Source organism: Sinohyriopsis cumingii, chromosome 18 (assembly GCF_028554795.1).
Source record: "Sinohyriopsis cumingii isolate HCF-2022 chromosome 18, ASM2855479v2, whole genome shotgun sequence".
Classification (NCBI taxonomy): domain Eukaryota; kingdom Metazoa; phylum Mollusca; class Bivalvia; order Unionida; family Unionidae; genus Sinohyriopsis; species Sinohyriopsis cumingii.
The window spans coordinates 38,292,530-38,306,622 of record NC_142978.1 but is presented as its reverse complement, the minus strand read 5'-3'; the positions used below and the strand labels follow the sequence as shown (position 1 = coordinate 38,306,622).

The 14,093-nt window shown below is 35.6% G+C and overlaps 1 protein-coding gene across 1 annotated transcript; it reads right to left on the bottom strand.

Annotated features, from left to right (window-relative positions):
• Nucleotides 1-704: 704 nt before the first annotated feature.
• Nucleotides 705-13,325, bottom strand: LOC149776427 (cobalamin binding intrinsic factor-like). The gene is made up of 4 exons (XM_089942384.1): nt 13,191-13,325; nt 8,298-8,513; nt 7,890-8,014; nt 705-989 (listed from the first exon to the last, which is right to left on the bottom strand). The coding sequence occupies exons 1-4, from the start codon at nt 13,262-13,264 to the stop codon at nt 865-867; spliced, it is 540 nt and encodes a 179-aa protein (XP_089798510.1). The 5' UTR covers nt 13,265-13,325; the 3' UTR covers nt 705-864.
• Between the last annotated feature and the right edge of the window lie 768 nt (nt 13,326-14,093).

Here is a 14,093-nt window from a genome sequence, read left to right as displayed (position 1 = left end):
ACATTTCTTTCTGTTAAAGGCCAATAAAATATTCCACATCCAGCTGTTGCCGTCCTTAATGATCAATTAAGATGATTTTGCAAATATTACAAACCATTCTCTGCGCTGTATCTGTTAATTCACTCATCGTCGTCGTCAACCTTAACATATTTTGTTCACAATTTTGAACAGGTTGTACTGTAAAAGTTGTTTTATTTTTAACAGTTTTGTTTTTTGAAAAAAAAATCTTTTATGTAATTGCTCTATTTTTATGATAACTGGAGCGTTCAACTGAGTTATAGGAATAAAATAATGTCTAATGTATTTGGCTTTAAAATTACCTTTTCTGTACTACTCCCCTTATTTTCGAATTTTATTCGATTCAACTCGGTTGCGGAGACTGCATAAAAGTGTGGTTTTAAAAAATAATCGAAATGAGGATTGGAAAAATGGATGAACCAGCTTAATATAGATTTGTTTAACCTGAAAGCTGTCTATCACTAGAATCCCAATATCGAATCATGCCCCTCTTCTGTTCAGTCAAAACCGTGCGAAATACAAACGTCTGACACAATAAAGTACCTTAACTATGGCTGAAAATGGTGTCATTTGCACATTGTTGGGGTTGTATTGTCTGTCTCGAGAAGTATTCGTAATTGTCATTATTTAATTAGACAATAATGTTTAATGTTCATGGAAAAATCAAATACAAAGTGAAGAATATCTATTTCCAAAATGTATTTTAATATTCATATAAATCCAGCATTGAAGGAACAAAGACAGCAGCAGGCAAGCTATGATGCTGCAATTAAACTAGTTTTGAAAAAGAATGGACAGTTGGTAAACATTTTGAATCAGACATTGAAATCAGTGATAGACTGCAGATCACCCAATGAGAGGTGATTGGTGTGTCGAAGATGGGATGGGCCCAAATGCAAGATCCTTGTTGAAAACTTGTGTAAAATTTAATATGATGGCGTCCTCATCCTTAGGATAGAGAGAAGTCACACCTAAAATATAAAATAAAAATAATCTCAGCAATGCAATGTTTCTTTATGACAGTCATCCTCTTTGAGATAAGGAATAAAAAGAAAACACGTACCGCCTTAATGTACGTTGTTTTCATGAGTGTTTTTGCCACGAGAAAATGTCTCAGACAAATCGGTTGGAACGTACAAATAAAAACAGTACAAGTATTCATTTCTATCTTAGTTAAACTTGCATCTAAGATACAAATGATGGACGGATGGACGGATAGATTGATAGATAAATAGATCAACAGTAAACCATCCTATTAGCAATATGATATCATGGTAGTAACGTAATAGCATACAAAAGATTTTACGTCATACCGTTGTTGTATGCTGCATTCAAAACATTTTATTACATACTCGTTTATTGTTATCTGCTTATTTTTTCTTAATTAACTTTTCTTTGCTAGAATCGTGAAGTATTTTCCCGTACTGCACTGCTTCATATTGCACTCCACGTGTCTAAAGCGTATAAAGCTAGTCTAGTCTATTACACTGGTCAACAGTGAAATCATTACTGACTTGAAAAGGCCCTAATCTGTAGTATTTTGGTGTGCCGAACACGAATATAACCGTGAAAAATTTGTATTGGCTCTCGTTTTGAAGATATTCATATACCTCATTTTCTATGTTTCACTGTGTAAATTTCTCCAGTAGGACTGCAGCAACATCCGGAATAATGATGTAACATTGCATAATACCATCATGCTCACATCATCCACAGTTGATTGCATCATTTTCTGAGGCAATGCAATACTAATGCCATGCGGCTGCTGAAGTAAGTTGACGTCAGCAGTGTACTATACATGTGTAGGCCTATTATACTAATGCCAGGCGGCTGCTGAAGCTGACGTAAGCAGTGTACTATATAAAGCCCAATCAGATAGGTTCAGCATTTAAAATATTTTAGACGTTGTGCGAGACAGTTCAAGCTACTGTTACATAAAACTTATTATTTTATCCATTTACGTACAATAAAGAACAGTAATGCCTCGAAAGTGTGTTAATACCGCGGACAATTTTTGCTATATTTGTGGGGAAGTGACATTTGCCAACCAGAAGAAAAGTATCAATTCTCAAGTGAAGAAGGCATATCATCTTTACTTCGGATGCAAGGTTGGTGACCAAGACAAGCCTTGGGCTCCGCATATATGCTGTGCTACATGTACAACACAGCTTTCACAGTGGTTGAATTGCAAAAGGTCATCAATGCCGTTTGCAGTCCCAATGGTGTGGAGAGAGCCAAGCAAGCACCTAAATGACTGTTACTTCTGCTTGGTTCCTCCTCTTTCCAGCGGAATAACGAAGCGAAAGAAGTCGAGAATAGTCTACCCAAACATTCCGTCTGCATTGAGACCAGTTCCACATGGTGAGGGACTTCCTATTCCAGAACCTGCAGCAGAATATTCTCTTGATTCATCTGACGAAGACAAAGGTGAGTCGACCTGTTCTTCTCCTGGTCCATCAGCATGCAGTGATCCAGATTTTCACTGTGGTGCATCATCAACCCCACACAAAATAACACAGGAAGAACTAAATGACCTGATTCGTGATTTGGACTTATCAAAGAGCAAGGCAGAATTGCTAGGATCAAGACTCCAACAATGGAATCTTCTAGAGGAAGATGTCACAATTACTGCATATCGAAAGCGCCACCAGCAATTGGAGCCTTTCTTCAGAAAGGAAAGTAATCTGATATTCTGTTCCGATATTGAGGGCCTCATGAATGCTTTAAAAATCACTCATGACCCACAAGAATGGAGACTATTTGTGGACTCTTCGAAACTGAGTCTCAAGGCTGTGCTTTTGCACAATGGAAACATTCTTCCATCTATTCCAGTAGCGTATGCTGTCCACATGAAAGAGACATACGATAACTTAAGGCAGCTACTGAATTCCATTGAGTATAACAAGTACAGCTGGCACCTCTGTGGTGATTTGAAGGTAGTTGCCCTTTTAATGGGACTGCAGCAAGGATATACAAAATACATGTGTTTCTTATGCGAGTGGGATAGCCGAGCAAGGGAAATGCACTACATGAGGAAGGAATGGACTCACAGGCAGAATGTAGCCATTGGAGAGAAGAATATCCAACACCCAGCTCTGGTTGAGGCTCAGAAAATCTTGCTACCACCCCTTCACATCAAACTAGGTTTGATGAAGAACTTCGTGAAAGCCATTGACCGGACTTTGCCAGCATTCCGATACCTGCATGAAAAATTCCCTCGACTCAGCGAAGCAAAGATTAAAGAGGGAGTTTTTGTGGGTCCTCAGATTCGAGAGCTTTTCAAAGATGACCGGTTCAACAACTTGCTGGAAGGTGACGCGAAACAAGCATGGAATGCTTTTCGCCCAGTTTCTACAAATTTCCTCGGAAATGTTAGGGCAGAAAACTATAAGGAACTAGTAGAAGACATGTTGATGAAGTATAAGAAACTTGGCTGCAATATGTCTCTAAAGATTCACTTCCTTCATTCCCATTTGGATTTCTTTCCTAGCAACTGTGGTATTGTTAGTGATGAACACGGCGAACGTTTTCATCAAGATATCGCAACAATGGAACAAAGATACCAGGGAAAATGGTCCACTACAATGCTGGCTGACTACTGCTGGACACTCCTCAGAGATGCTCCCGAACAGCTGTACAAGAGACAGGCGAAGAAATCTAAGATGTAGTCAATGACTTGATTTTTTATAGGTAGGCTATTACAGTTGACCTTTTACTATTGGAATGCATTTCGTTATGTAAACATTAATTTCTTGCAGATTACAAAAAAACTAGAGCCAATTTTGCAATTTGACTGTCATATTCGTGTTCAGCACATAAAAATTGATAAGAATTGACTAATTTTATTTCAGTAACATGACTTTTGTAAAAATTTGTTGTCCAGTGTTATCATGGGCACCCACAAATAGGGGCAAGGGAGGTGTGGTACTTGCCCCCCCCCCCCCCCGATTTCACCTTTATAAATGGGTGGGCCGTAAAATGTTATGGCTGACCACTACATGTTTGCTCCCTCCGCCCAGGAAAAGTTTATGCGGGAACCCTTGTCTGTTATGAACTAGTTTTGACTGTCAGCAAGCAATGCACTCTCATGTCACAGATGCCCGAGCTTTACATTTAATAAATTTGTCTATGTACGAACTAAACAAGCTGTTTGGTTCATTTGAAAGTAGCGATAATAAACTTAACGATGTGAATCAGTTCACTGAGTCACATAAACAACTCCCAACAAAGGAAACGACTGAATATAATAACCGCAATGTCGACAAAAACGTGAGACACGCAGTATTGAAAATACCATTCTGATAATTTAAACGGTTGTTAAGGAGAAACGGTCATAACTATTCGCAGATCGAATGGTTCAAAACAGACTATGAACCATGCTCTCAAGGGTCTATAAAAATAGCACAGAAAGGCATAATAAGGCAAAGTGCCATCTCGTCTCCATTAGAGACGTCTCATTTTACAAGTCCGTCCAAAACGCTAATTTCGAAAACAAATATGAAACTGAAGAAGGCTGGGTTTGCTGGAAACCAAAAGCCTCAGAGCCAATAAGCAAAAACGACGGAAAAGCCTTATTCCCTTTGGCGAAATGGGCTGTCACACCGTAACTGCTTTGCAATTTTCGAGTTTTTCTTCTATGAGAGAATGTTTGATTTATAGCAGAGATACAAGGATATAGGTCATGTAAATAGCTGGAGTCCCTCCAAAACAGAGCATGCAGGGCATGTGTCGTCTTTAGTTGGTAATGACAATGCCAATAAATATGCTTAACTTTCTGCATCTTGAATTTCCTCAAAATATAATTTTTTTAGATATGTCTGCTATTCAGAACTACATGGGTTAACAAAAAATGATCCACACTGCGAAATCGACTTCATATCTAACAGAAATCAAAATCCCCTTACTGCATTAAAAGAAAATGAATGTGATATTCCATACCAAACAATATTTACTCCTGCATCTTTTTGATAATTTCAATTTAAATAATTAATATTTTTCCTACCTTATGATTCTAGACAATCAATGACAGAACAGAAACACATGTGCAGGAAGGCCAGTCCTTCCAGTCACATGTACATTGTACGGAATTGGCCCAGCTAATAAATCCGGTCCATCACAACTAGAAAAGCATTCGTGTGCAATATGACTCTAAATTTCAATTTTTTGATGACCAAAACGAGATTTATTTTTGAAACGAAATGACTGAACGGGTGATAGACTGCGAAGTTCAAAGGTCGCTGGGCGGTGTTATATGCGCATGAATATAGTTACTGTGTATTGTTGAACCAACAGTTGTGTATTTAATTTGTTATCCAGCATGAATTAATTTCTTTTGCTTATTGTAGTGTGTTCTTGGTATTAGATATGCTGAGTTAGAAAAGCAAAATGAGTATATAATAAAAAGGTTACTACATTTGTATGGGAAAATATGAACACTGTATTCCTGACGTCGTGCAGTATTGTAAACAAAACCTAGTTCTTATGTTCCCATACCAATGCAGTAACCTTTAAATCTTACATGGCGGATCTAGCGTTCGATATGCGATTTTCGCATTGCACACCTAATATTTCCGTATTGCACACTCAACCTTGAACTACTTTTACAACTTGAACTATTCAGTAAATAGTCCACTTATAAAATATCGCAATTTATTACTGTACATTTTGAAATTATTCAAAAATGTCAACATGCTGTTGTAATTGTAATAAATGTGGTCATATTGGGTGAAAATGTCGCTGGGGATAATAAGAGAGTACCGTAAGTAGCAAATAAGATTTTATGGGCATTACACGATATCTACCGCCGAGAAATGAGAGTTACTTCACTTTTGGACAGAATGTTTAACAAAGAGTTCTCAGATGAAGCTGGTGTGCAAACTGACACCAAACAAATGAGAGAGAGAGAGAGAGAAAGAGAGAGAAAGAGAGAGCGTACTTTGCAACATAAAAAAAAATCCACACAAAATAAGAAAGACTCGCGATGCTATATCAAGATAAACATATACTTAAGGAACAGTAACTACGGCTACAGCATTTGAATTTCAAATGAGTTTGCCAATTGCCAGAAAGTGCTGGATTCTGGGGGCAACCTCTTTAAACAAAAAGATCTAAGAAATCGAAGCAGAAACATTGCTGAAACGTCCACCCGTTGATCTGGGTCAAGATACAACAATGATGACACACAGAAGAGACATTCCACGATATCAATCGTCTAAAATTCCAAACTTACTCAAAATCCATTTCAGCTGCAGAGTTTTTTTAAGTTACTTTTAAAGAACAATTTTAAGGGGTGGAGCTTTCAATTTATCTATTATTATTACAATATTGCTAAAAAGTGTGTGTTTGTTTATATTTTAAATTCTTGCGACTGTTCAAGTAGAAAATAAAGAGAATAAAACAGCGCAATATTGTTGAGAATTTTTTGCCAAAAATATCCAAACAAATGTTAAAAATCTAGTCCAGAAAGAGAACAAAATCTTCGTTTTCCTAAAAATATATGCTTAAATTATCACCTTTTGGTTTAATGCATAAATAATTTCTTGTATTAAATGAAAACATAAAAATAGAGAATTTGAAAAGTTCTGTAAATAATGAGCTTTCTATATAAAATTGATTGTATTTAATTACTGTTAGACTGTGACATTTGCAATAAAATTTGCTTAAAAAATACAGTGTGTGTATTCAGTATGTGTCAGAAAAAGCATCACTTTCTGATCCAAAACATATGTTCCATTTGAGAAGTATGGGGAAAAAATCCACCTGTTTATGACAGAATTTTAAATCCATTCATCCCATACACTTTTTTTTTTAAATTTAAAAGCTAAAGAGTAAATTGTCACATCTGCAATGCAGAGACCGATGACGCAACTGCACGATATATATCTATCTATTCATAGGCCCTGTTACGTACAATCGGATTTTTCTGAGAGTTATATGATATCTTTCATATAACACCAAATAATCAATTCATTTTTTAAGTATACATAAAAAATTAAAAGGATATATGAATGAAAAGGTGATATGTAATAAATATAAAACCACATATGTGCTTTGTTCCGAGTCGGGGAAAAGAACTCGTTTGATACCGCGTAGGAGCAAACGTATCGGCTTGACAGCCTGGATATATTCCTACGCCCAATCAAACTCGTTCTTTCCGCCCACTTGAAACAAATCACAAATGTTGTTTTGTCTATACATCTCTTTTAATGTTCATGATAAATGAGCAAAATAAACTGCATTATGAACAGAAAAGATTTGGAAAATTCACATAATGTTAATTTTATGTCCGAAATCGCTTAAACCTGTCCTAAACTGGAACTTCAAAATCATTGGCATGTAACGAGTAAAGTGTCTATATCCCTAATGGTTATTCAGTGAGGTCAGTTACAGAACAGTGATGTCATTCTTACTGTGGCTAATTTACCGTTTCCCTCCCCGTTACACACACACACACACACACACACACGAAGATATTTTCTCACAGATAATGATTGATGTTAATGGAAGTTATGGCTATCAAGAGAAAGAATGTTTGTGAAATAAAATACATGGTTAGTTGCATTGTAACTATTCTAATCCTTCCATTGACCTAGTACTTTAGGAGCATCGTTTTCATACTTTTTTCATTATAGAAAATCAGTTTTTCCAAGACGTATTTTTTTTAAACATATCAAGAAAGGCTTGATAAACAAAGTAAAAGCGGAGGAAATATATTTTTGCTTGTGTGTTTTAAAGTGTGTGTGTGTGTGTGTGTGTGTGTGTGTGTGTGTGTTATCCAGTAAAGTTATCCTTTAAACTGAAACCATATCATACAAAAAGTGTAAGCAATTCAAACGAGAGAGAGAGAGAGAGAGAGAGAGAGAGATGGTTACCTGTGCTAGCCATTTCATTATTAACAAGTAATGACCAGAAAGTGGAGGTAACATTATCATATTCTCCAGCCAGGCCCATAATATCGTGGATAAAGTGGCCATACGCCGTGTACTTGAATACAAACCTTCCAAAAATATATACAAAAAATCATGCTTTTAATATAACTGAGACTATGATTTCTTCTTCAACATTTAAGCGGGCTTTTCATGATAGATTGTATAGTCAAATATAAGCATAGACTTAAACTTTTAAAATGAGCAGACATTCAAACTACAGTTGTTGTTGTTGTTACTATTATTATTAATTTATTTATTTATTTATTTATTTATTTATTTATTATTATTCCTTGTGCATGTGTGCGTATGAGTGTGAGTACTAATTGATTTTGCATATATACTTTGGCTTACTCAAAGTTTCGGTTTTTATCTGCTGCTCTCTCCATAATACGAATGAATGGCTCCCCTCTGCCGAATTCCATGTTTATTTCGTGCTCGAACACTGGTGGTTGAATCAGATTCCTAAGGGTGTACGTAAGAGACATATTTTTTGGCCAGTAGCAGTCATTTCCTCTTCTATGACAAACTTCCAATGGCAAAACTGTTGTTGGCGTTGTACTTGGAAACCTTGATACGAGATTAGGGAGGGATCAGTATTTATCGGGAGTAGAGAGGTAGAGACAATTGCCGTAGTCTGGTTCCCTGCTTCGTATGCTCCCTGCGTTGTCCTCCGCTATCGGGGCAGGGGCCAGTTTTTATGTACAAATTTGATGCCGCAATCAGCGAGAAAGTATTTTAAAAATCATAATGAATGAAATACACAAGTGAGGTCAATAATTTCCTTTTTTGGTTACCTATATTGATACAAAGCATAAAAATATTATCCACTTGACCAGAGAAGTCAATGGCAGTTCATACAAAAGTTTATGCACCCCAACCACAAATTTATACCTGCATTTTTCATGTCCGAAGCTCATTTTTGACACCATTTGATGCTCACAGTGCAAAGACAAGCCCTTTTTCTAGATGAAAATTCTACAAAACAGTGTGTATTAAATAGGCTGTTGTAATTGAAAATGGTTGTAATCGAAGCCGTTTTTTTTAGATATTCCACTTGCCCCAAACCCATGTGTTTTTATTGCTATGGGAGGCTAGCTCTTCTTCCTAGCCAACTTTTTGTTAGTGACACAGTGTTCAAGCTTAATCACCAAATCGGTCATGAATTATTAAGACGAAAAGTGAAGTGTGTTTTTTTCGTCCTAACCTTTTCCTATATTTAGGCTGTCGTACATCACTTCATATCAATTACGACGAATTTATCAAGGAATCGATTGGAGAAGGAATTTTTTTAGATGACCTGTGTAAAATGTGCAATATTAACAAAATATCGTTGTGTGCACCCTTTTCCTTCATCTTCGTTCATTAGTAAAAATATTTGTAAAAATAATTATATGACCGAATCATTAGTTAAGCTTGAACACAAGACAACGACTACTATAGTTAAAATGAAAGTATTAGTAAAATTCATATTGTGTCACTAACAAAAAGAATATTAAAGGAATAAATGTGCCGCGGTTAGATTAACTAAATCTCTCCATATGAGGCCTTTTGTTCTGATGACGTGACACAAAAGCGTCGGCATTCACCTGTCTTCGTATAACGGAGGGCATCGCAGGAGGCATATGAAACAGGGAACCAGACTGCATTTGCCGTTAGAATTCGGATAGCCTTGGATTTCACACTTGACCATAAGGTAAGATCAGAACAACCTGTTATAGTATAGAAGTCATCGTTAAATACAAGCATACGATATAATACGAAGAAATGGATAATTATAACGTGCTATGTTCCAATAAGTATGATAGAATAAATAAAGATAATTGTCCAAATGTTAAATATATTTGGAAATTTTTATTCTAAACATACCTTTCCGTCAAATGTGAAATCCAAGACAATCAGAATGCTAATGGCATCTTGCTTCTTATAATGTCATAAGTTGCACGAAATGTGTTGAGCTGTTTAGAAACTTGAATGATTCTTGATGACAGCTGGCATAATCTGTACATTAGGAGACGAAAATAGGGCAAACTAGCCTGGTTGGAAATACATAGGGGTGCGCACTCGTGTAACATATAACAATATACAAGGTATGGTCATTAATATAGCAACATTTACTATTCCATACATTCCTACGTCATATTTGGATATCGGGTCTAACCAGTAACAAGGCAGGGTAAATCAAGTTAAAGTCGCGTGACAAAGTAGTAGCGCGCAGTTTCATTCAAGTCCTGTACAGATGCCCAAACAATCATTGGAATAGAAGAGTAACACACATTTCTGGTAGCTACATTTTATTTTCAACCTGTCATCATGTCAGTTTCATCTCGACTATAAATTCCCATAATATAAATTGTAAATGCGTTCGTATTCATTGACAACATGTTCTGCGCAGTGACTGTTCGGAAAGTTTGCATATTTTTGTTTTCCCTCAAACTAAAGGGTTACAGATAACATAAGCTAAACTGGGCACACCAGTGTAAGTGTTTCAACGCATATAGTCTGTCTATGCACATGCCTTTGAAAATCTTTCACTATAATCAGAAGATAAGAAAAATCAGCTCGACACTATTTACAAGGTCATGGTCGCGATTCATACGTTGGGGGTTAGTCCCTTATCATTTAAATTGAGAATGCTCTATAAAAGGAAAATTAAAACAGTGCAATTTTTCCTTATTTGCAAATCAATAAATTCATTAGTGAAAATAAAAAGAAACTTTTTTAATGTCTGGATTTATTGTTGCGAACTTGGCAAAGGGAGACTATTTCGCAGAACAAAACATGAGACTGACTTTGGAAACGGCGCCACACTGATTTTTTTCTTATACTGGATTCGCAATTATTTGTTGTGGATTATTTTTCAAATACCGTTCTAAAAGTTATGTTACAATGTCGGACGGATGATTAGCAGTCCTTCCTTTAGACAAGTTATGATTTGTAAAAATATTTGTATGACAATGAAAAAAAAATTAAGAATATAGATAACTGAAAAAATCTAACTTTCCGTGTCAAAATTACATTCAGTCTATTAATTTTGCACCTAACGTAAAGTTTGTGCTTATATTTATCCAAGTAATTATATTTTTAAAACTGCATTGTCTTTTTTTTTATTATTATTATTATTATTATTATTATAGTTCTTGTGAATTATCCCGAGACAATTATTTTGAGAGCTTTCCTTCAAAACCTCCTTGCATAACTCTACCGGGATATAATTTCTGGCGTCGATATCTTCGTGCTTTGTCTCTTCCTTTGTTCTCAGATTAAAACGTACTACCTGGTTCGTTATGTGGCAGACACAAGAATCCTGCAACAATTGGCAGTGAGTGTGTGAAAGAGCAAGTTGTAATAAAAACTATTTAATACATTTTGTCCACAGACTTTGATGCAGTGTACAGCAATTTGGAATATGTGTGTAGTGAAAATGTAATGCCACTGATATTTATGAATAATCCATTTTGTGGGAAGGACAAGAGGACTTTCAATAAAATTTAACATGAGTTGTCTTTCTGCACACGGTGTTGCAGATAAAATAGATTCTAGCCAGCCTTGAACAGCCTTTACAGTAGCTCTAAAAAATTGTACCAAGATCTGTATTGTCCATAAGCAGCACTTTATGATGACGACTATAACACAATTCACACCAATGCCATCTGACTATAACACAATTCACGCCAATGCCATCTGACTATAACACAATTCACACCAACGCCATTTGAATATAACACAATTCACACCAATGCCATTTGACTATAACACAATTCACACCAATGCCATTTGAATATAACACAATTCACACCAATGCCATTTGACAGGTGTGCAGTGAGGCTACTGAGAGACAACTATTTCATGGAAAAGACACTTCTTGAACCAAACACTTGAGTACTTATTACCAACTAGGAAATTATGAAATTCGTGTGTTAGTGTTAACATATTACTCAAATATGCATATTACGTTTAATGTAATAATTAATAATTATATTGGGGGCACCAGTTGGCCCTTACCGATCACCACCTCTGTCCTCGTGGGTTCGAGTCTCGGGCTTGGCTCATCGGGTATGCGGGAAAGCTTGCCAGTATCTTACGTGAATCAGTGCTTTTTACTGGGCTTTTTCCAGGTTGTTCCTCCACCAGTTATACTGGCCACCATGTTGCTTGTATGAATCTCTAAAGTACACTTGTCCTAACATTCCACATCATATTAAAGACATTATCTAGACAATGACATTTTCTACAAAGCATCATTCAATTCACTGACTGTTTCTTTTGGAAGATAGTACTATGCCTCACTACTAAAATGTTTGATTGTTTCGATTTCTCAGTCTTGCTTATCTCTGTACATTTCAACTTCAGTGGAGGAATGTAATTTAAGTATTGCGCTGTCTTTGTTTGAATTGGAACTTTTCAGTCAAATTTTGGAACAAACTTTTTTTTAAAACTGGGAATAGGGATCATATCCGACGTCAAAAATTACCTATGAAAATATCTGATTTTCCACAATTTTTTATTACACATCAGTTCAGATATAATTATGGACAGAGTAAACAATAACCTTTTTTTTTAAATTAAAGAATTTAGCAGGAGAGAGAGAGAGAGATATGATTGTCGTGCTCCCTACGCACGCCATCCAGTTATTTGGCCAGTCTAATTGCGTGATAACGTTTAAAGTTCAGATTGTTGCAAGTCTAAAGTATAACGAAGGATATGTACACATTTTCTCGACCAGTGTATATATATATATATATATATATATATATATATATATATATATATATATATATATATAATGTGATAATAAAACGACATGCCTACTCTAATTTAAACCCAAACCGCAGCCGAAAACATATTTTTGTCTGGCCTCACATGGTCTGTGGTTTCAACTAGTTTAACCCATCTATTGATTTAGTACTTTAGTAGCATCATTTTCATGGTTTGTTTCATCAGAAATTCAGTTTTTTTGCAGAGATGTCTTTTGAAACAAATCAAGATATGTTAGATTTTTAAAATAATATAGGAACGAGACTTTATTGCATTTGCTAAAGTGCGCATGCGTGTTTGTCTATGTTTATGCTCCAGTAAAGCTATCCATTAAACTGAAACCATTTCATACGAAAAGTGAAAGCATTTCATAACTGGTTAATATTATAAATGGCTTACAAGAAGAACATAAAGTAGTAATTTTGAATTTCAAATGATCAGATGTTTCGACTATCCTTTTTCTAAACAATAAAAAAATAAAAGACACACCTGTCGTTGTCCACACAACTGGATAGATAGAAACAAGCCAAAAAGATAAACCATACTGATTCTTGAATTGCCATATCTCCTTTTGCCGTGCGTTGTCCTCTGCTATACAATCTACCCTCTGTGATTGGTCACATGATTTCCATTTGTGATAAGAGTGAGTCCAAGAGATGTTAGAAGCTACATTCTACATTTAAGTACGCTCTTACATTATGTAAAAAGGATGAAGTAAAACAAAGAGCAGACTCATTAACACAAAAATTTGAATTCTAGAAGCAAGTTAAACAAAATACTACGACATCTTCCAATAAACTAGAAATCTGTATTATGGGAACCATGGTCAGAATAATATATACAACATGTGGAAAAATCATTTTGAAGTCTTACTCCATAGTGTTAAAAGTGAATCAAGTAAGAAGATTGTGCTTTCAGCATTGAACACCCCTTCTACTTGTATTAAAGTAATCACATTATCTGAGATCCAAAGTGCAATAACAAGACAAAAAAGTGATAAATGTATAGGTTCATATTTTTTTATTTGATTGCATGTTTGTGCATAAATTTGTACCAGATAATTTCACAAAAGTTACAATTATACCGCCACTAAAAAGTAAAATTGGAAACCTGGCAGACAATAATAACTACAGTCCTATAGCTCTTACGACTATTATTTCAAAAATATTTGAATGCATCTTACTGCAAAGATGTGAAGTCACAATCCCCGATTCCTCCACCATTAATACTGGCCGCCATACATAGCCTATCGTGTGCTGAAAAATGGCGTTACCCCACAACAACAACAGCAACAACAACAATCCCCGATAATCAGTTTGGTTTTAAAAAGTAGTATTCAACATATTTATGTCTATATGCCTTTAAGGAAACTCTCAGCTATTACGTAGAACA